Source organism: Dipodomys spectabilis, unplaced genomic scaffold, assembly GCF_019054845.1.
Source record: "Dipodomys spectabilis isolate Male_0828 unplaced genomic scaffold, ASM1905484v1 ptg000039l, whole genome shotgun sequence".
NCBI lineage: Eukaryota > Metazoa > Chordata > Mammalia > Rodentia > Heteromyidae > Dipodomys > Dipodomys spectabilis.
The window spans coordinates 451747-475278 of NW_024870716.1; the positions used below are offsets into that span (position 1 = coordinate 451747).

General features: G+C 44.4%; 1 protein-coding gene across 1 annotated transcript in view; it reads left to right on the forward strand.

The window, feature by feature from the left end:
• Nucleotides 1-455: 455 nt before the first annotated feature.
• The window catches only part of Cers5 (ceramide synthase 5), a 37463-nt gene continuing 14386 nt past the window's right edge, over nucleotides 456-23532 (forward strand). Inside the window, exons 1-4 of the mRNA XM_042677706.1 lie at nucleotides 456-770; nucleotides 17088-17193; nucleotides 19922-20052; nucleotides 21312-21369. Coding sequence (XP_042533640.1) covers nucleotides 580-770; nucleotides 17088-17193; nucleotides 19922-20052; nucleotides 21312-21369 — 486 coding nt within the window. The 5' untranslated portion in view covers nucleotides 456-579. The remainder of the gene's footprint in view (nucleotides 771-17087; nucleotides 17194-19921; nucleotides 20053-21311; nucleotides 21370-23532) is intronic.

Consider the following 23532-nt stretch of genomic DNA (forward strand, 5'->3'; position numbering starts at 1 on the left):
AAATCCGCCAAGCTGAGAAAGAGGAATGTCCCGGTAAAGGAACTAGGCCTGAAACAGGGATGTGGTGGTAGCTACGTGAGAGAGAGAAGGGGGAGGAGAGAGAAGGAAAGAGGACAGAAGCTAGGGAAGAAGGGGGCGGGAGATGGAGAGAAGGAAGGGAAGGAGAGAGGCAAAGCCCCGACCAGTAAAAAATAGGGCGGAGCCAGAGTTAAAGGCGGACTAATGGGTAGGGTTCGGGCTGCGGGAGGTGAGGCGGGAGGGATGTGGTCTGGACGGGGGCGGGGCGGGGGCGTGGCCACGCCCCGAGGGGCGAGGTCGTGCCTTGAGGGGTCGAGAGGGTGTGGCCATGATGGGGGCGTGGTCATGGCTTGAGGGCCTGGCAGTGGGGCGCGGAGGCAAGATGGGCGGTGAAGGGGCTGGACCTGTGGGGAAGGCGGGCTGGGCGGTGCGGGAGAGGAGAAGGGGCCGGAAGGGGGTGGCTGCGGGTCCGGCTCCGCCCCGGGGCTGTTTCCCAGCGGGTTCCGTTGGCCGTGGCGGCCGCCGAAGCTATGGCAGCGGTGGCCGCGAGGCGGGCGTAAGATGGCTACAGGCGTGGTGGGATCCCTGGGCCTGCTATGGGGCTGGCTGTGGAGCGAGCGCTTCTGGCTGCCTCAGAACGTGAGCTGGGCGGACCTGGAGGGCCAGGGCGACGACTACCCGCGCGCTCGGCACCTCCTGTCGGTGTACCCGCTGGCGGCGGGCATCTTCTCCGTGAGGCTGCTCTTCGAACGGTGAGAGCCGTCGGAGCCGGGGCTGAGGGCCGGGGGCGGCCGGGGAGGACGCGGGCCCGGGAGCCGCTTGGGATCGGAGACCGAGGGCCGGAAGCAGAACTGAGGGCAAAGCCCGGAAGCTGGGGCTGGGGGAGCGCGTGCCGTGGCGGGGATGCTCGGGAGCGGGGTGGAACGGGAAGTTGTGTGGCGTGAACTAGTGAGAAGAGTGAGCCTCGACGGGAGTGCCGGCCCCCTCGAGTTGAGTTCCTAGAGTTTCTTGGGAGTGTCAGAGGCCGCCACCCTACCGAGGTGGAAACAGGTTGAGCGTGAGGTCAGGCAGAGGAACGCAAAGGGTCCTGAAAAGCCTGAGCTCCTTGGAGTTCTGGAGGCTGCAAGGGGTCCATGCAAAGCGCTGGACCCTCCAAGCAAAGGGGGTTATAAGTCCCTAAGAATCCTAAGATTTGTAAAGGCCCTTTAGCTGCTGAGAGTTGGGGATTAGTTAGACCTCAAGCCCTGATTTGTCAGCTCCTGGACGTTTGTTGGTGAGACTGAAGAAATTGTGTGTGGCGGGGGAGGGGGGAATAGGGCGTGGTGGAGCCTGAGGCTTCCAACGTTAGGGTTGGTGTCTGTTTAGCTGGCGAACGGGCCTTAAAGTCTAATGGTGGTAGGAATAGCCCACGGAAAAGATTGAAATCCCAGGGTTACTTAGAGGATTATTTGTGGAAGCCAGCTTCCAAGGGAGATTAGAATAGCCACATACTTCGTCCCACCATGTGCTCTGGTTAAAGGTGATTTCACAGTTCTTTGAATGGCAGGTCATAACTGCTATGTTAAATAAAGGGGATTTGGGGTCAGTGCAGCTGTGGTTCTAGTGATAGAGTGCTAGCCTCAAGCAAAAATGTTCAGGGAGGGCTGGGAAGGTGGCTCAGTTATAGAGCGCTTGCCTTGCATGCCTGAGGCCCTGGGTTCGATTCCTCAGCACCACATAAGTAAAAAGAAAAAAAGCCGGAAGTGGCGCTGTGGCTCAAGTGGTAGGGCGCTAGCCTTGAGCTGAAGAGCTGAGGGACAGCGCCCAGGCCCAGAGTTCAAGCCCCACGACCGACCCCCCCCCCCAAAAAAAATGTTCAGGGACAGCGCCTACTTTTTGAGTTCAAGCACCAGGATTGGTACCCTTCCCCCACCCCCACCCCCACCCCCCCCAAAAAAAAGGATTTGGTGTGGAAATTTTATAATATGGGTTAATAGATATGAGTCGTTTTGATCGATTTTACTCAGACTTTAGCAAAGGGGAAGCACTTCGACATTAGTCCATTTTACTTTTTATCTGCAGCAGAAGTGACTGTAATGCAGGAATGTCTTTCCTGGAATGAAATGTGTTTCATGCAAAATAATCTGTTACTCTGCTGAAGATTAACGTCTGTTTTGGATTACTGATTTGGTCTGTCTTTTTCTGACACAAAAATCTTATTAAAACTTCTATGTATCTAGATATCTGTTCATAATGCTTTTCTTTTACTATAAAAGTGCTGTACCAGACGTTCAAGTGCAAAAATAAAACTGCATTTTTGTATTTTTTTGTTGGTCGTGGGCCTGAATGCTGGACCTGGGCTCTGTCCCTCAGATCTTCAGCTCAAAGCTAGCGCTCTGCCACTTGAGCTACAGCGCCACTTCCGGCTTTTTCTGCTTTCTGTGGTGCTGAGGAATTGAACCCAGGGCCTCATGCATGCAAAGCAAGCACTCTACCACTGATGCACCTTCCCAGCCCCTAAAACAATTTTTTTTGGGGGGGGGTCCGGTTGTGGGGCCTGAACGCTGTCCCTCAGCTCTTCAGCTCAAGGCTAGCGCTCTGCCACTTGAGCCACAGCGCCACTTCCGGGTTTTTTCTTTTTGCTTATGTGGTGCTGAAGAATCGAATCCAGGGCCTCATGCATGCAAGGCAAGTGCTCTACCACTGAGCCACCTTCTGAGCCCTAAAACTGCATTTTTAACTGAAGTAAATGAAACCCAAAGATCTACATACCTTCCTGGGTCCTCAGAAACTTAACATTGCAGGTTTTTGTTTTTGTTTTTGGGGTCCGGTCGTGGGCCCTGAACTCTGGGCCTGGGCGCTGTCCCTCAGCTCAAGGCTAGTGCTCTACCACTTGAGCCACAGCGCCACTTCCGGCTTTTGTTCTTTTTGCTTATGTGGTGCTGGGGAATCGAACCCAGGGCCTCATGAACCCAGGGCCTCATGCATGCAAAGCAAGTGCTCTACACTGAGCCACCTTCCCAGCCCTAACATTGCAGTTTTTAAAAGTATGTTCATTGTGTTAGGTAATCCTGGGGTGGAGGCACAAACCACTTGTCTCTCTTAGGATTATACTAAATCAGATAATCTCCTTCTTTGTAGGGTCTATTAGAACTGAAAAGAGAAAGAAAATACAACTGTAAAGGAATATGCACAATTCAAGTGGAGGAGGAAGCAAATTGTCATATATGAAAGGTTTTCATCCTTTCATATAGATATATACCAATTTTTGTAATTGACCACGTTAGTGGTCAAATTACTTGTTACTTATATACACTCATTATATATAAACATGTATCTCTTCAGATTCCAAAAGGTTCCCCCAGATGAAGACATTATCTGGCAGAGCACTTGGAAGGATACTTTACCTGCGGGAATTCTATCTGAGTGTTTCTATGGTGCTCCAGTGTCAGGGGAATATGGGTAGATGGGAATACTGAGCTGAGAGCATTCTAGTATGATATTTCTTGGCTAGTAAGGACAGGTACTTTGTTTCATGTTTGCTCTTAGGAAAGTTTAATGCTAGAAAGTCTTCCTATTTTGTTATGACTTAAGATCTACTACTTCAGTAAATAATTTGAATTGACTGCTAAATTGCCAGTTCTTCTCTAATATGGGAGTCTTCCATAAAGGAAACAAAGTCAGGAGGCCCTGGGTTTGATTCCTCAGCACCACATAAGCAGAAAAAGCCAGAAGTGGCACTGTGGCTCAAGTGGTAGAGCACTAGCCTTGAGCTGAAGAGCTGAGGGACAGTGCCCAGAGCCCAGCACCCATGACCAGAAAAAAAAAGTAAAAAAACATTTAACCTCTTGTTCATAGTATTTTAGGGTTTGGAGAAAAAAAATCCATGCTCATGCTATTCTTGATTATATTTGTTTGGGTGGGGTCTCAATTTGTTACAACATTTTAATGAGTGTAACACTATTTCCCTTGATAAATGGTATATGTTTATATCATTGTAGGAGTCTTCCAATTAGTTCTTTTTCTTCCTTCTCATAAACTAACTCTGATCATTTTTTTTTTTGCTCTCATATTCCCTAGAAAACGGCAGCCTCATCTAATAGAGATGACTTGAAACCATATGACCATAAATGAAGTATTTGTATCTAAGTAATTATGTATTCTGCTAAAGAACCCCAGAATGAACTTAGGGTTGTAGCTCAGTGGCGGAGTGCTTGCCTAGAATGAGTAAAGTTGTTAGTTCAATTCCCAGCAAAAACAAAAAACACTGCCGGGCGCTGGTGGCTCACGCCTGTAATCCTAGCTATTCAGGAGGCTGAGATCTGAGGATTGGGGTTCAAAGCCAGCCCGGGCAGGAAAGTCCATGAGACTCTTATCTCTAGTAAACCACTAGAAAACCAGAAGTGGTGCTGTAGCTATAGCAGTAGAGCCCTCGCCTTGAGCTGAAGAGCAGAGCACAGGGGCGGCGCCCAAGCCTAGAGTTCAAGCCCCACCACTGACCAAAAAAAAAAACCAAAAAACAGAAAAAACCCCACCAAACCCCCTCCCCGCCACAGAGTCAGTTATTACCTACCAAAGAATTGAGACTTTTCTTTGTGGCCTCTGTTGCCAATTATATTGTGGTGGCCTGTATATGAACTGAATCTCAAGCATAGCATGTAATCAGTAAATAAGGAATGATTGAAGCCCCTCTCACCTGTAATTCTAACTAGTCTGGAGGCTGAGATCTGAGGATCACAGTTCAAAAGCCAGCTTGGGCAGGAAAGTTCATGAGACTCACAAGAGCCTCCCGTTAACTAAGAACCCAGAAGTAGAGCCATGGCTCAAGTAGTAGAGTGCTAGTCTTGGGCAAAAAAACTAAGGGACAGCCGGGCGCTGGTGGCTCACGCCTGTAATCCTAGCTACTCAGGAGGCTGAGATCTGAGGATCGCAGTTCAAAGCCAGCCCGGGCAGGAGAGACCGTGAGACTCTTATCTCCAATAAACCACCAGAAAACCGGAAGTGGCGCTGTAGCTCAAGTGGTAGGGCGCTCGCCTTGAGCTGAAGAGCTGAGGGACAGCGCCCAGGCCCAGAGTTCAAGCCCCATGACCGACAAAAAAAAAAAAACTAAGGGAGCTGGGAAGTTGGCTCAGTGGTAGAGCACTTGCCTTGCATGCTCGAGGCCCTGGGTTCGATTCCTCAGCACCACATAAGAAAAAAAAAGCCGGAAGTGGCGCTGTGGCTCAAGTGATAGAGTGGTAGCCTTGAGCTGAAGAGCTGAGGGACAGTGCCCAGGCGGCCCCACGACCGGACCCAAAAAAAAAAACAACTAAGGGACAGTGCCCAGTTCCTGAGTTCAAGCAAGGACCAGTACAAAATTAACTAGGTTTGAGGGTATGGCTCAAGTAATAAAGCATCTGCCTAGCAAATATGAGTCCAAATTCCAAATCCTACTACCAACAACATAAAGAAATAATAAAAATAAAATTGTAACTCAGTGCCCAGTTCCTTGAGCACTTGTCCTTGGGATCAAGTGAAGAGCTTGACACCACGAGAGCTATATATTATTTCAAATATCCTAATATAACAGGAACTTCATGTTGCCAAAAGAAAAAAATTTTTTTTTTTTTGTCAGTCATGGGGCTTGAACTCTGGGCCTGAGTGCTTGAGCTCTTCAGCTCAAGGCAAGCCACTTGAGCTACTTGCAGTTTTCTGGAGGTTAACTGGAGATAAGAGTCTCCTTGGGGGGTGAGGGGGCTGGGAAGGTGGCTCAGTGGTAGAGCGCTTGCCTTGCATGCATGAGGCCTGGGTTCGATTCCTCAGCGCCACATACGCAAAAAGAAAAAAGCCGGAAGTGGCACTGTGGCTCAAGTGGCAGAGCGCTAGCCTTGAGCTGAAGAGCTGAGGGACAGTGCCCAGGCCCAGAGTTCAGGCCTTAGGACCGGACCGGCCCCCCCCCTCCAAAAAAAAAAAAAAAAAGAGTCTCCTGGACTTTTCTGCCTGGGCTGGCTTTGAATGGTGATCTTCAGATCTCAGCCTCTGGAGTAGCTAGGATTACAGGCTTGAGCCACAAGCACCAGGCTTGTTTTTTGTTTTTAATTATCTTTAGGTAGTTATACAAAAAAGAGTTGCCATTTAACAAAACAGTTTATATGTACAATAAATCTTGATCAGTATCATCCCATTCAATATTCTTTCCCATCCCTCCCCTACTCATCCCTCCCCTGAGACTCTTATCTCCAGTTAACTACCAAAAAGAAAAAGAAAAACGCTGCTAGTGGAGCTGTGGCTCAAGTGGTAGAGCAATAACCTTAAGCCAAGTCTTGAGTGCAAAAGCTGAGGGACAGAGTCCAGGCCTTCAGTTCAATCTACAGGTTCAGTACACACACACACACACACACACACACACACACACACACACACACACACACACACACACACACACACACCAGGCCTTCAGTTCAATCTACAGGTTCAGTACACACACACACACACACACACCAGGCCTTCAGTTCAATCTACAGGTTCAGTACACACACACACACACACACACATGCCACATGTAGAGCTGTCCAGGCCTTCAGTTCAATCTACAGGTTCAGTACACACACACACACACACACACACACACACACACACGTAGAGCTGTACCTCAAGGTTCAGTACACACACACACACACACACACGTAGAACTGTACCTCAAACAAAAAAAGCTTAGGAACCACACCCAGGCCCTGATTTCAAGTACCTTAGCGTGCACACACATGCAATATATATAATATATATTATGCATGAATGAAGTGAGTACGCAGTTTCTACTCTGCTTAGACATTATTCCTGTTTTCTTATCTTTCATCAGTTCAAGACAGCCTCATAGGAGTGTTTGAAGTCCTCTCAATATTCTTTTCTTTTCTTTTTTTTTGCCTGTCCTAAGCTTAAACACTGTGAACACTGGGCCTGGGCACTGTCCCTGAGCTCCTTTTGCTTAAGTCTAACACTCTACCGCTTAAGTCACAGTGCTACTTCTGACTTTTTCTCATGAGTAGCTAATATTACAGGCATGAGCCACCAGTGCCTGGCCTCAATACTATTTTCAGTCACCTGGACTAAACAGTGCTTATAACTGACAATAAGAGCAGTAACTCTTGTGCATATTTTTGTTGTTTTTATTTGGTGATGCTGCGTTTGCTCTCAGGACCTCTTACCACTTTGAGCCACACTCCCAGTCCTTGTTTGTGCATGTTACTAAACCACCAATTTCATCTTCCTCTCTTGAAAGCCTTGCCACTTCTACTGCATACTGCCTTTTGTTCCCTGTCCTCTCCACTTCTGCTGTTTAACTAAAGAAAGCTTTTTTTCTTTCTCCTGACATACCTACATCTGTCCTCCCAAATCTGTGCTGGCTGTCACAGCATTGTGGCCCAAATATTACTAAGTCATCCAGATAGAGAAAGACTTTGGGAAAAATTGTCATTGCTACAGAGTAGATCATAAGGGATTTATTTCATTCCACTGTGTCCTTAAAGGTATTCTGCTGAGTGATATTTAATTGCAAATCACAGAGTTAAATGAGGTTTGCAGATCCATCAGAGCAAGATTAGGAAAATGGCCACATAGCCCTGCCCTTATCTAAAAGCTCACCCCTTAATAAGTTCCAGATGGTCAAAAGCCTTTTGAGGGGCTGGGAATGTGGCTTGCCTTGCATGCATGAAGCCCCTGTTCCATTTCTCAGTACCACATGAACAAAAAAAGCTGGAAGTAGCACTGTGGCTCAAGTGGTAGAGTACTAGCCTTGAGCAAAAGAAACTCAGGTCCAGTGTCTAGGCCCTGAGTTCAAGCCTCAGGGCTGGCAAAAACAAAACAAAAGCTGGGCGCCGGTGGCTCACACCTGTAATCCTAGCTACTCAGGAGGCTGAGATCTGAGGATCACGGTTGTAAGCCAGCCCTGGCAGGAAAGGCTGTGAGACTCTTTATCTCCTATAAACCACTCAGGAAACCAGAAGAGGTGCTGTGGCTCAAGTGGTAGAGCGCTAGCCTTGAGTTGAAGAGCTGAGGGACAGCACCCAGGCCCAGAGTTCAAGACCCATGACCACCAAAAAAAAAAAACCAAAAACAAAAAACCTTTTGTGTCTGTCTTCTCTCTCTCTAGAAAAACTTCTTTCTCCCACTTTTTCTGCACAATGGGTGTTGATGTTTTGCAGACAAGTCAGTACTGTCATGCCGGAGTTATCCTTGGAGACAGTGTGTATTCGTCATTGAAAAAGAAACTTCTTGTTGAAGTCACTTTCTGATTCTGAAAACTAGAATCTTTTAGATTAGTAAGGAAGAGATTAACGAAGGAGAGCATAAGTGAAATCTGTACCTTCCTTGTAGAGTGGGAAGGGAAAAATATACCTCTTTTGACTTCCTTTCCAGAGGTATTTTTAGGCAAATAATTGATGTAGCATAAAATACATTGTAAGAAGAGGCAAGATATCTTGAGAATTCCTGTTTGTGGCCTGATGGCTTGGTTCTTGTTAAGGAAAAGAGGAATTGCCTTTGGGATAAGAAAGAATTTGTAAAATGTAAAGTTTTGTCTTAAACTGGTTTCTTTTCTATGAGGTGGCAATCATGGTTACCACCTTTAGAGTAAAAGAAAGAAAATTGTTGATTAAAATACAGTGTAAGGGGCTGAGAATGTGGGTTGGTGGTAGAGTGCTTGCCTAGCATGTATGAAGCCCTAGGTTCAATTCCTCAACACCACATAAACAGAAAAATCCAGAAGTGGCACTGTGGCTCAAGTAATAGAGTGCTAGCCTTGAGCAAAAGAAGCTCAGGGACAATGCCCAGGCCCTGAGTTCAAGCCCTGGGACTGGCAAAAAACTTAGGATGCTAAGATCTGAGGATCATGGTTCAAAGCCCGAGCAGATAGTAAAGTCCCTGAGACTCTTATCTCTAGTTAACCACCAGAAAACAGGAAGTGGTGACCTAGCTCAAAGTTGAGCAATAGCGTTGAGTGAAAAAGCTCAGGGACAATGCCCAGTCCTTGAGTTCAAGCCCCACAACCAACCAAAAAAAAAAAAAAAAAATTAAGAAGACAGGCATTTAAGTTGTTTCATAATAAACCTATCACCTCAAAATTTAATGAAAACAACTTTGTAGGAAAAAAGGAACTTAGTTTAGCTCACAAAGTGGTCACACGAGTCCCTTTTCTTTTTCTTTTTTTTTTGGGGGGGGGTCCAGTATTGGGGTCTGAACTCTGGGCCTGGGCGCTGTCCCTCAGCTCTTCAGCTCAAGGCTAGTGCTCTACCACTTGAGCCACAGCCCCACTTCCGGCTTTTTTTTTCCTTATGTGGTGTTGAGGAATTGAACCCAGGGCCTCAGGCATGCAAGGCAAGCGCTCTACCACTGAGCCATCTTCCCAGCCCTCCCTTTTCTTAAGACAACCATATGCAACCCTCTGTAACAAGAAATGCTTTGAACTCAGAACCTCATGCTTGCTAGGCAAGCACTCTACAACTTGAGCCATATCTCCAGTGCTGTGATGTAACTGAATGAGACCACCTACAGTGAGTATATAGAATAAGAAAATAACGTAAACAGAACCTTGAGGAAATACAATGTTTTAGAAAAAGATAGGAAAAAAATAAACCCCATAGGGGAGAGAGAGACAACCATACACTATTTGATAATATCAGTAGTTAGTATTTTATGTGTTTGCTTTGTCCTGGTACTATTGTATGGGTGAAACTTTGAATCTTCATAGTAACTTTTAAGCATAATTGTATCTTTACCTTCATTTTACAGACATGAAAAGTGAAAGATGGGTTGAGATGCTCTAGATGCATCTTACTTCTTCTTACAATGTATTTTATGTCGTATCAATTAAATCTCCTTTCTCACCTGGCATAGTAGTTCACACTTGTAATCCTAGCTCTAGAGACAGTTCCAGGATGATCAAGGTTTGAGGGCTGCCTGAGCAAAAAAGTTCACAAGACAACATCTCCTCTAATAAAATGCTGGGCACAGTGGTTAAGTCAGTCATCTCAGATATATGGGAAGCATAAATAGGAGGATCCTGGTCCAAGCAATAAAAGTCAGTCCCAATTCAGAAAGTTTTTCTTTTTTCTTTTAGGCCAAAAGGGCTAGGAGTGTGGCTCAAGTGGTAGAGCACCTATGTAGCAAACAGGAGACTGAGTTCAAACACCAGTAGTACTACCAAAACAAATCTCTCTTTGACCTCCACCGTTTCTTGTCTTTTTATTGGGAGCACTGAGGTGAATGACAGACCTAAACTGAAACCAGCAATTTTATCCTGAAGCCTAAAAACGCCAGTTACAACCCCAGGCCTATGGACCACACTGAGAGCCAAGATAAATGTCTGGGTATAATAGTTCACTTGTGTTACTTGTCATGTTACACCAGCTAAGAAAGTTGATCTAGGCTTTCAAACTTACTGTGTGCATAGTTCATATTCATGGATGGCAATGGGAACACTGCGCCATTTGGTCAGTGTTTGCTGTGCCACTTTTTCCCCATGCCCACTTCTCCTTATTTACTTGTTATTGTGTGCCAGTAGTGGTGGAAACATTGCCATCTCTGCCCCACTTGTAACCATTCCCCTCATGTTAAATAAAGTGCCACTGGAAATAGGGAGTAAATTCTGATTTCAAGGGGAAAAAAGTTCTGATTTCAAATCTCATTTGTTCACTAGTGTTTACTTCATTATATAACTAAATCTGTATATTTATTTTATTGTGTTTTTAAAGCAATTGTAAGATGTCCACAAGGTCACTAGTTGGTAATATCTGTTTAACTCCTAGTCCTGAGCTTTAATCACTTTGAGTTACCTCTGGTTGAGGAATGAACTTGGGTAAGAGGCTTAGAGAAGGAACTGGGAAGCCATCACTGTTTCTAGCGCTTCATAGAATTATATTCATGGGAGGAAACAGGTGATACAATGTTGTGATTTTTTAATCTTTGATAAGACACTAACTCAGCAACAAAAGACTGCCTTACTCTTCAAAGTGCCGATTAATCTTGATCCAGATTGAGCTCCAATAAAGCAATAAAATGGGTTTTCCTAGGCTTGTCACTTGATGACTACTCTGTCAACTGACAGTTATGAAGCATAGAAGTGTGGTAAGTGCAAAAGCAGTTTATTAGCTGTGTTTACAAGGAGTTGAAAAGTAAGTTGAAGGTTAAAATACTATTGGTACACAAAAGAAATATTATTGGTACATCAACTAATAGCCCAGAGAGTGAAAACTATGTAGAACCATTAGCCTATTTTTGTTTTCTTTTGCTGGTCTTGGTGTCTGGGTGTTGTTCCTGAGCCTCTTTGTGCTCAAGGCTAGCACCGGAGCTATAGTATCAATTCTGAGTTTAATGGAGATAAGAGTTAATGGATTTATCTTCCTGGGCTAGTTTTACCTGGGATCCTCAGATTTTCAGCCTCTGTAGTAGCAAGGATTACAGACAGAAGCCTTGATCACCTGGCTTAGTAGCATTAGCCTTTGAATGGAAAGTTTTTGTCAGCTTTGTAAAATGTCAGTTACCAATAGAGCTAATTTTGTGTTCGGATTTTTTATCTCAGGCTCTGGAACTTTGGTGATAAGAAAAAAAGGCATTCTTAGAGAAAGATAATTAATGGGAGCTTATTATCTCCCTTAGAGATAATATATTTTTATTCAAATGCATTCCTGGAAAACAGATCAATGCCATTCCATTTTAATACTTCCCAGTTGTATTTTCAAGAATGCTAAGAGGGTTAAAAGTGGGTTTTGGTTTTAACATTACACCCATAATTTTCCTTTTATTCAGTTGTTTTTGCATACACTAAAAGTTACTATATAAAGTTTTCCTAAAGCTGATTCACAGAAGTCCTTGGTTATATATGGACATGTCATAGTAAAATCTCTTTGTTCAGCTAATTAAAAACAAAACAAAGCGTGGAGCCAGGCACCACTGGCTACTATAGGAAGTGAAAAATAGGATAATGGTGGTCCAGGGTTGTTACCAGGAAGAAAATGAGACCTTGTCTCTAATCAGTCCTGGCCAGGCACTGGTGGCTCATACCTATAAACCTAACTACTCAGGCAGCTAAGATATAAGGATCAAGGTTCATAGCCAGACAGGGTCAGAAAGTCTGTGAGACTCCTTGTTAAGGGGAGCTGCCTATCTTCAATTAACAACCAAAGAGCTCTTTCACAGAGCTAAGGAACCACCTGGGTGTCAGTGGCTCATGTCTGTGATCTAGCTACTTAAGAGCCCAAAAAAAGCCATCCTGGACAAGAAAATCTGTGAGATTCTATATCCCCAATTAATCACAGAAATAGAGCTGTGACTCAAGCGGTAGAGTGCTAGCCTTGAGCAAAAGCAGCTCAGGGACTATAGGGTAGGAGTCAGTTCTTCAAGGGACAGCACCCTGACCTGGAGTTTAAGCCCCAGGACTTGCAAAAACAAAAACAAAAAATGACAAAAAAGCAAAACAAACAAACAAACAAAAACTTGAGTACTAGCCAGATGCCAATGGTTCACACCTGTAATCCTGCCTGCTTAGGAGGCTGAGATCTGAGGATCAAGGTTTGAAGCCAGCCTGGATAAAGCTAGTCAAAGCATTAGTCTTGAGTGAGAAAGCTAAGGGACAGCACCCAGGCCTGCATATCCAGAGTATCATCACAAAAGAAAGAAAGAAAAAAAAAGCCCGCCACCCGTGACTCATGCCTGTAATCCTAGCTGCTCAGGAGGCTGAGAGCTGAGGACCTGGGCAGAAAAAGTCTGTGAAACTCTTATCTCCAATAAACTTTAAAAAAAAAAAGGTGGGGGGGGGGGGGGCTAGGAAGGTGGCTCAGTGGTAGAGTGCTTGCCTTGCACGCATGAGGCCCTGGGTTCTATTCCTCAGCACCACATAAGCAGAAAAAACTGGAAGTGGTACTGTGGCTCAAGTGGTAGAGCACTAGCCTTGAGCTGAAGAGCTGAGGGACAGTGCCCAGGCCCAGAGTTCAGGCGCCATGATTGGCAAAAAAAAAAAAAAAAAAAAGCAGAAGTCGTACGGCACCAGCTTGAGCAAAAAGATGCTCAAGGACAGTGCCCAGGCCCTGAGTTCAAGCTCCAGGACCAGCAAAAAAAGAAAGATAACCCGTACTGAAAAGAGCTGGACTTATTGTTTAGCAGTAGAGTACCTGCCTAGCAAGAATGAAGAAGGTCCTGTGTTCAAACACCAATACGACTAAATAAGTAAAAAGAAAAGAATATTTGGGCTGGGAGGGTGGCTCAGTGGTAGAGCGCTTGCCTTGCATGCATGAGGCCCTGGGTTCAATTTTTCAGCATCACATAAGCAAAAAGAAAAGAGCCGGGAAGTGGCCCTGTAGCTCAAGTGGCAGAGCACTAGCCTTGAGCTGAAGAGCTGAGGGACAGCGCCCAGGCCCGGAGTTCAGGCCCCACGACCGGACCCCCCCCCCAAAAAAAAAAAAAAAGGAAAAGAAAAGAATATTTTAGCATTCGCTCTCTCTCTCTCTCTCTTTTGGCTGGTCCTGGGGCTTAAACTCAGCCTAAGCGATATCCCTGAGCCTCCTTGTGTTCTACCACGTTGAGCTACAGCACCGTGTCCAGTTTTTTTTCTGAGTAGTTTATTGTAAATAAGAGTCTGACAGACTTTCCTTTCCGTGGCTGGATTCGAACTGCCATCCTCAGATGTCAGCCTCCTGAGATTACAGGTGTGAGCCACCACCTCGTGGCTTTTTAGTCTGTCTGTCTTTATGTTTCTCTCCCTCTCTCTTTTAATCAAAAGGACTTGATACCAGATTTTCCCTTTCTTGGATGCTGGGCAGAGTGAACCAAGGTGTTTACATTGTAGGGTTTTATGTAATTTGCAAGACTGCTAGTTAACATTTGCAAGTTGTAATGAATGAATCTGAGCAGGTGTTTCTTGTTTATTTCTATTTTGTCTTTTAACCCATGGAGAAGGAAGCAGTTTTCAAAGTCTAGGATTTTCTCTATTTCAGGTCTAAAGAATGTACGTTACTATAAGTACATTCATCTTCTAGAATAGTAAATATTTGCATTGTAAAAAATGTTTCTAGATGCTCTTATGTACATCAAGGTACATAGGAACCCCAGGCCTGGTGGTACACACCTATAATCCAAGCACTCCTTAGGAAGACTATCCCTGTTCTTTTTCTTTTTGATCATTAGTGGGGCTTGAACTCTGGGCCTGGGTGCTGTCCCTTAGCTCTTCAGCGTTTTACCATTTGAGCCACAGCACCACTTCTGGTTTTCTGATAGTTAATTGGAGATAAGAGTCTCATGGACTTTCCTGCCCAGGCTGGCTTTGAACCATGATTCTCAGATCTCAGCCTCCTGAGAAGCTAGGATTACAGGCACGAGCTACCCGGTTTTTTGTTTGTTAAAATGAAAACAAAAACAAATAAAAAGCTGGTGGCTCAGGGTTATAATCCTACTAAGGCGTCTGAGAATTATACTTGGGAGCCAGCTGAGGCAGACAAAACCTGTAGAGTTTCTGTGTGTTGAGAGAAGGGGTGGTTATGTGTGCCTAGTGCATAGGTGCTGTCCCTGAGCTCTTTTGCTCACGGCTAGGGCTCTGCCACTTTGAGATACATCTCCACTTCGGGTTTTTGAATGGGTGGGTTAATTGGAAATAAAAGTCTCAAAGGAACTTTTCTGCTACAGCTGGCTTCAAACGGCAACCCTCAGATCTCAGCCTCCTGAGTAGTTAAGATGGGTGCAAGCTCTGGCCCCTTGCCTGAGATTCTTTTTTTCAAGGTTAGCGCTCTACCATTTGGGCCACAGTGCCTCTTCTAGCTTTTTTTGAGTAGTTTTATTGACCCTCGATCCTCAGATCTCAGCCTCCTGAGTAGCTTGAATTTTAGGCATGAGCCATCAGTGCCTGAGTAACCAACAGACTTTTATCTCCAATTAGCCATTTAAAAAAAATCACAAATTGAGGCTTCACTGAAGTGGTAAAGTGCCAACCATGAGCAGATTAGGCCAAGAGTAGAAAGTCTCTCTGAGAATTTCTCCCGTGCCAGGAGAAAAAGAAGAAAAAAAAAAAAAAGTGGGGAAAAAAATTCAAGCCAGATGCTGGTGCTCATACCTATAATCCCAGTAACTCTAGAGGCTGAGATTGGAAGCTGGTTCAAAGGCAGACCAGGCAGGAAAGTCTGAGAGTCTTTCTTATCTACAATTAACCCTGCAAAAAGCTGGCTCAAGTGATAGCTATGGCCTCAAGCTTTATCCATTAAAGAAAGGAGAAATCTGGGGATGCTGCCAGGCCCTAGGTTCAAGCCACAGGGGCAGCATATTCATACACAGAAAGGAAGGGAGAGAGAGAGGAAGGAAGGAAGGAAGGAAAGAAGGAAAGAATCCTAGGTGGTGGAAAAGTATGATCTTTCTTGAAGAACCAAAAATCAGTTGGAAGAACAGTATTCATGCTCTGGTACATAGATGTTATTCTGTTGACACAGCACTACATTGATACATAAGTAGAAACTTAATTTTTTTTAAAGGAATACCTCTTTCAAGGATCCCAATTCTAAAATTTAATGGTAGCATCATAGAATTTTATATATAGAAAAGTAGTTCACATTATATAATTGAAACCCAAGGGATTAAAAGATTTAACTAAATTTATATTACTTTCAAAAACTCTAGGACTAGAATGTGAAATAGGTAATTCCCTCTTACCCTTCCTAGATTCCTGATTTTTTGTTGTTGTTGTTGTTGTTGGTTGTGGGGCCTGAACTCTGGGCCTGGGCATTGTCCCTCAGCTCTTCAGGTCAAGGCTAGCACCCTACCACTTGATCCACAGCACCACTTCTTGCTTTTTCCGCTTATGTGGTGCTGAGGAATCCAACCCAGGGCCTCATGCATACAAAGCAAGCACTCTACCACTGAGCCGCCTTCCCAGCCCTAGATTCCTGATTTCTTTCTTCAGGACTCCTGAAAGTTGTGTCTGTAATATTTTGGCTAGGCAGATGGCCATGCCTAGGATAGCTATATTAAGGAAGAGCTTAGCATCAGTTCTCTTTTCCCCCTCCAATGGCTAGGGTATAGCATGCTTAACATGTTTAAGGCCCTGATTCAATTCTCATGATCATAAAAAGACCACCCAAGGTGACCATTAAGACACTCCTCCTTGGGCTGTGAAGGTGGCTCAGTGGTAGAGCGCTTGCCTTGCATGCATGAGGCCCTGGGTTCGATTCCTCAGCACCACATAAGCAAAAAGAAAAAAAGCCGGAAGTGGTGCTGTGGCTCAAGTGGTAGAGTGCTAGCCTTGAGCTGAAGAGTTGAGGGACAGCGCCCAGGCCCAGAGTTCAGGCCCCACGACCAGACCCAAAAAAAAAAAAAAAGACACTCCTCCTTTCTCCCCCCCATTGAACCCAGGGCTTGTTCATGGTAAGCACATACATACTCTACCATTAAGCTACACCTACTCTACTGATGACTTCAAAGCTATACCTAGCTTTTTTTTTTTTTGTCAGTTTTGGGGCTTGAATTCAGGTCCTGGGCACTGTCCCTGATCTATGTAACATGTGCTCAGTAAGAAGAACATCTATGTTGTCTTTATCTTATAGGTATTGCTGAAAAACAAAAACAAGGACAAAACAGGCTCATAGAGATTAAATAATTTGCCCAAGTTCATATATGCAGTAAGTAGTAGAACAGTGATTTGGTCTAGGTATGTCTGACTCTAAATCTCAAGATATGCTAAAGACAAGCCAGATTGAAATGAAAGACATTATTTAAGCAGTGTGTGTGCACACACGCGATACACACACACAGAGGCACGTGTGCCTGTGTGTGTGTATATGTATCAGTAATGGAGCTTGAATTCCTAGCTGTAGACTGGTACTCCTTGATTTTTGCTGGCATTCTACCTCTTGAGCCACACCTCTACTTCTGGGTTTTTAAAATTAGAAATTAGAGACTCCTGAATTTGTCTACCTTGGCATGGTTGAACACTGCGATGCTCAAATCTCAGCTTCCTGAGTAGTTAGGATTATAGGCATGAGCCAAGAGCACCAGGCTTCCTTTTTAATCATTTAATCCACTAATCAAGAAAGTTCCTTAATGCTTATTGAGAAATGACCTTTGTGTTTTCTTTATTACAGGTTTATTGCCAAACCTTGTGCACTCCGACTAGGCATTGAGAACAGTAGGAGGTCTGATGTCAAACCCAATGCCATCCTTGAAAAGGTGTTTCTATCTATTACTAAGGTAAGTGAACAAAGAAATTGAAAAGAAAATTAATGTGAAGTGTTGCTCTATAAAGTGGGGAAGGATAGAGGACATGTAAGAGAAGGGAAGGAGAAAATGAAAGTCACTAAATTTGTGTGTGTGTGTGTGTGTGTGTGTGTGTGTGTGTGCATGCACATGCACAGGTGTACATACATGCACTCCCACTGGTCCTAGGCTTGAACTCAGTGCCTGTGCACTGTCCTGGAGCTTTAGTGTTCAAAGCTAGAGCTCTACCATTTGAGCCACAGCTCCACTTACGGCTTTTTGGTGATTAATTGTAAATAAGACTCTTACAGATAGCTAGGTGCTGGTGGCTCACGCCTGGTGGCAACTCAGGATGCTGAGATCTGAAGGTCAATGCTTGAGACTCTTATCTCCAACTAACCACCAGAAAACTGGAAGTGACCTTGTGGGTCAAAGTGGTAGAGTGCTAGCCTTGAGCAGAAAAAGCTCAGGGACAGGGCTCAGGCCCTGAGTTCAAGTCTTATGACTTTCCCTCCATTCTCCCCCCGCCCCCCAAAAAAAAATAGAATCCTTCAGATTTTCCTGCCAGAGCTGGCTTCAAACATGATCCTCAGACCTCAGCCTCTTCAGTAGCTAGGATTACAGGGATGGCATATTAGTAATCACTGGTTTTTCACATTTTGATGGTCTGTATACCTATAGGGAGAACTTTAGTCCCTGAAGGAAATGCCTTTGGGTCAGGATTCACGCACATTTACCCAACAAGTTGTTTACATACCTTTGAGTTTAAGTTCTAGCAGCCATCTCTACCCCTCTCACCCAAGACACCATGTCTTTTTTCTTTTTCTGTGCTTTAGTTTCTGGCATTGCCAATTGTATAATTCAATTATCAGGGCAATGGTGGCAGCCTTTCTGACTTGTGGGTTTTTGTTGCTGTTGTTGTTATTTTGTTGTTGTTTGTATGGATGTTATGTGTACAGTGATTGCAAAAGAGCCTGAGTGTTGTCTTTTAGCTTTTTCACTTTTTTGGCTTAAGGCTGATGCTGTTCAACTGGAGCCCACAGCTACACTTCTGACTATTTGATAATTAACTGGAGATAAAAAGAGTCTTACATCTTGCCTATGTAATTGTAACCCCTCTGTACGGTATTTTCACAATGAAAAAGAAAAAAAAAAAAGAGTCTTACAGACTTTTCTGCCTGTTCTGCTTCCAACTGTCATCCTCAGATCTCAGCCTCCTGAGTAGTTGGAATTACAGGCTCTGTGTATATGTGTGTGCATGCATACGTGCTTACACGCCAGTCCTATTGCTCCAACTCAAAGCCTGGGCACTCTTCGCTGTCTCTGAACTTTTGTGCTCAAGGCTCACACTCTATCACTTGGGCCATAACTCTCTTTCCAGCTGTTTTGTGGTTAATTGGAGAAGAGAATTTCACAAACTTTCCTGCTTGGCCTGCTTTTGAACTATGATTCTCAGAATTCAGCCTCCTTGGGCTAGGAAAATGGCTCAGTGGTAGAGTGCTTGCCTTGCATGCATTAGGCCCTGGGTTCGATTCCTCAGCACCACCTAAGCAGAAAAAGCCGGAAGTGGCACTGTGGCTCAAGTGGTAGAGTGCTTGCCTTCAGCTGAAGAGCTAAAGGACAGCACCCAGGCCCAGAGTTCAGGCCCCATGACCAGAAAAAAAAAAAAAAAAAGAATTCAGCCTCCTTAGCCAGGTGCTGGTGGCTCATGCCTGTAATCCTAGCTATTCTGGAGGCTGAGATCTGAGACTTGAGGTTGGAACCCAGCTCTGGCAGGAAAGTCCATGAGACTCTTGTCTCCAATTAACCACCAGAAAAACAGAAGTGGCTCAAAATGGTAGAGCACTAGCCTTGAACAAAAGAGCTCAGGGACAGCATCCAGGCCCTAAGTTCAAGCCCCACAAATCCAAAAAAAGGAAAATAAAAAAGGAAAAAGAAAGAAAGAACGAACTCAGCCTCCTGAATAGCTCAGCTACAAGCTGTTTGTTTTTAGTATCCTTTTTTTTTTCTTTTAACTCAGCTTAAGCTAGAGGAAGAAGACCAAACAAGGGTATATAGAGGTGAGCAGTGAAAGTCCTTGATAAATGAGAAAGGATATTAATTATTTATTTTTGCTGAAAGTTATTTTGGCCAGGTACTGGTGGCTCATACCTGTAATCCTAGATATTCAGGAGGCTGAGATCTGAGGGTCATGATTCAAAGCCAGCCTGGGCAGGAAAATCATGAACCTTTTTTTTTGGTTCTGGGTTTGAACCTAGAACATTGCATTTGCTGAGCAAGTGCTTTGCCACTGATCTAAATCCATGCCCCCTTGAAACTTTCTTTTTTTTTTCTTCTGTCCCTGACTTCTCTGTGTTCAAGGCTAGTGCTCTACCACTTGAACCACATGCCACTTTCCCCATGATACTTTTTCTGTCCAAGTTAATTACCAAAAAGGCAGAAGTAGAGCTGTGGCTCAGGTGGTAGAAAGCCAGCCTTGAGCAAAAAAAGCACAGAAACAATGCCCAGGCCTTGTGTTCAAGCCCCAGGTCCAGCATATAGACATCTCTACCCACAAAAATATGCCTGCAAGTGATTTTGGGATGTCACCTCGAAGAGTGATTTGAGGATGGTTCAAGTGAACCACTGTGGTTTTCCTCCCTTTCCCACTCAACTAGTCAAAGGGATTTATAAAGGGTTTGAAGAGAGAAAGGTCATTCTAACTCTGGTCATATATCTACAGAATCCTGATAAGAAAAGGCTAGAGGGCCTGTCAAAGCAACTGGACTGGGATGTCCGAAAAATCCAATGCTGGTTTCGCCATCGGAGGAATCAGGACAAGCCCCCAACGCTCACTAAATTCTGCGAAAGCATGTAGGTGTTCAGAGGGAGGTAGGGAAGGAGGCAGAGGGTGAGAATACAACTACAATGAGGTTTTCTTTTTGGAAATTATTTTCACTATTAGAATAACTGTTGATGAATGTGGAAGGCTATTAACTGTTCTAAGTAGGAAAGAAGAGAACTAGAAAACTGGTCACCTTTTGCTTCTTGGTGACATACTTACAACTATTCTAAGTGTGGTTCCATTTTGTTCTTTTCCAAATACACTGAGAGTGAATTCCCATAACTGCACTTAATGTAACTAGGTATACCCCTGTACACCTTGATAGAGCTTGCTCTAAACTCACATTTTTATGTGACATACACCTTTTCTGGACAATACTTCAACTCACTAAAGTTTTTGCTAATTACCCTGTAGAAACTTTTTTTGGGGGTCAGTTGTGGGGCCTGAACTACCTCTGGGCCTGGGCACTGTCCCTCAGCTCTTCAGCTCAAGGCTAACTCTCTACCACTTGAGCCATAGAACTGCCACTTGCAGCTTTTTCTGTTTATGTGGTGCTGAGGAATTGAACCCAGGGCCTCATGCATGCAAAGCAAGCACTCTACCACTGAGCCACCTTCCCAGTCCAGAAACAATATTTTATTCGTCACTGTCATGCAATAAAAACATTAAGCATTATTATGAAGGCATCTATCTTTTTATTTTGTTATTTATGTGGCTTTAACAACTCAGGGCCTAGGCACCGTCCCTGTGCTTTTTTACTTAAGGCTAGCTCTCTACCATTTGGAGCCACAGCAGAACTTCCATTTGAAGGAATCTTTTTTGGGAGGCTGGGGTGGCAGGGGCCTAGAACTCTGGGCCTGGGCACTGTCCCTGAGATCTTCAGCTCAGGGTGAGCACTCTACCACTTGAGCCCCAGCACCACTTCCAGTTTTCCAGTTTTATTGAAGATAAGAGTCCCTTGGACTTTCCTGCCCAGGCTGGCTTTGAACTGCAATCCTCACATCTCAGTCTCCTGAGTAGCTAAGATTATAGGCATGAGCCACCTGTGCTCAGATAGAAGGATCTTTTTTTTTTTTTTTTTTTTTTGTCGGTCGTGGGGCTTGAACTCTGGGCCTGGGCGTTGTCCCTCAGCTCTTCAACTCAAGGCGAGCGCTCTACCACTTGAGCTACAGCGCCACTTCCTGATCGAAGGATCTTATACACAAGAAAACTTGATCTCAGTTTACCTAGCCTCAAAGACTTTCTTTTACATGGATATTTGTCTAACCTCTATGTTTTGCCCACCTAGGTGGAGATTCACTTTTTATTTATGTATGTTCTGCTACGGAATTATATTTCTCTGGCTGGTGAGTTTAAACTTTCTCTGGTCCTCTGATTGGGCTGTATATTTATCTATCTATCTATCTATCTTTGAGAAAGCTCTCTATAAATTGCAAAAAATGGCTTTAATCCCCCTGCCTTACCTTCCTGAGTGCTGGGATTACAGTTGTACGCCAATATGCCCAATCTAGATCTTTATTTCTCCCTAAGTTTTGCTCATGTGGTATTCATTTACCCAGTTTATGTGCTGGTAGATTGTCTTGTGTTGGGACTTGACTTCACTAGTCTTATAATTGTATTATTTTTCACATAAATAATTATAAAAAGAATACCAATTAAGTCAGAATAGTATTTAAATGACTTACAGATCACTTGACAAAAATTGGGCTCCTTCAAGGAGAAACAGAATCAACCCTTTAAGTGAGTGAAACGGATATTATTCCTGGCCAGATATTTGTGGCTCATGCCTATAATCCTAGCTAATCAGGAGGCTGAGATCTGAGTATTTCAGTTCAATAGTTCAAAGCCAGTTGGAGTAGGAAAGTCCATGAGACACTTATCTTCAATTAACCACCAGAAAACTGGAAGTAGAAGTGGCACTGTGGCTCAAAATAGAGAGCTGGCTAGCCTTGAGCAAAATTGCTCAGCGACAGTGCCCAGGCTCTTGAGTTCAAGCCCCACAAACAACAATAACAAAAGATATTATTCCTTTTTTCCAATAAGTTTTCCAGAATCAAAGAATCTTGAGCCTTTTTTTTTTTTGGTTGTGGAGCTTGAACTCTGGCTCTGGGTGTCCCTCAGTTCTTCAGCTCAAGGCTAATGTAGCATTCTATCACTTGAGCTACAGCACCACTTCCAGTTTTCTGGTGGTTTATTGGAGATAAGAGTCTCACGGACAAGTCCGGGCTGGTTTTGAACTGCCTGGATCTTAACCTCCTAAGTAGCTAGGATTACAGGCATGAGCAACCAGCGCCCGGCTATTTTGATTCTTGATTACATGTTTTCCCTTCCTTTCCCATGTTGTTTTTCTCTGAATTATGTAATTAAGTCTTCAAATAGATGAAGCAAAATGGGAAGAACTGGGGCTGGGAAGGTGGCTCAGTGGTAGAGCGCTTGCCTTGCATGTATGAGGCACTGAGTTCGATTTCTCAGCACCACATAAGAAAAAAAAAGCTGCAAAAGTTGGAAGAACTAAAGGGAAGTAATAGGTACATGGTCACAATTGTTTCTTCTTTTTCCTTTTTTTTTTTTTTTTTTACATACTGGGGTTTGAACTCATAGCCTCAGGCTTTCTGGCATTCTACCACTTAAGCAATACCTGTAGCTCAGCTTTATGCTGATAATTTTGTTTTTTGTTTTTTTTGGGGGGGGTCCGGTTGTGGGCCTGAACTCTGGGCCTGGGCGCTGTCCCTGAGCTCTTCAGCTCAAGGCTAGCGCTCTACCACTTGAGCCACAGCGCCACTTCCGGCTTTTTTTTCTTTTTGCTCATGTAGTACTGGGGAATTGAACCCAGGGCCTCATGCATGCAAGGCAAGCGCTCTACCACTGAGCCATCTTCCCAGCCCGCTGATTATTTTGGAATGGTGGTTCATGGACTTTTCTGCACAAGCTAGCCTCAAACTACTTTTTCTAGATCTCACCATCCTTAGTAGTTAGGATCACAGACATGAGGCACAGGTACCTGGCTATACTTAGAGGTCTTAATACTCTTTCAGTAATTGACTAAATGACTAGACAGAAATGTCACCAAGGCTGGGTACTCAGCCTGGATAAAAAAGCCCCTGAGAGGGCTGGGAAGGTGGCTCAGTGGTAGAGTGCTTGCCTTGCATGCATGAGGCCCTGGGTTCGATTCCTCAGTACCACATAAGCATAAAGAAAAAAGCCGGAAGTGGCACTGTGGCTCAAGTGGTAGAGTGCTAGCCTTGAGCTGAAGAGCTGAGGGATAGCACCCAGGCCCTGAGTTCAGGCCCCACGACCGGACACACACACACAAAAAAAAAAGTCCCTGAGACTCTTATCTCCAATTAACCACTTAGAAGTAGAGCTATCTGTCATTTCATGTTATGGTGTTTTGTTTTTGTTTTGTTTTTTTGCCAGGCCTGGGCACTGTTCTGAGCTGCTTTTGCTCATGGCTAGCACTCTACCATTTGAGCCACAACACCACTTCCGGTGGTACTTACGTGGTACTG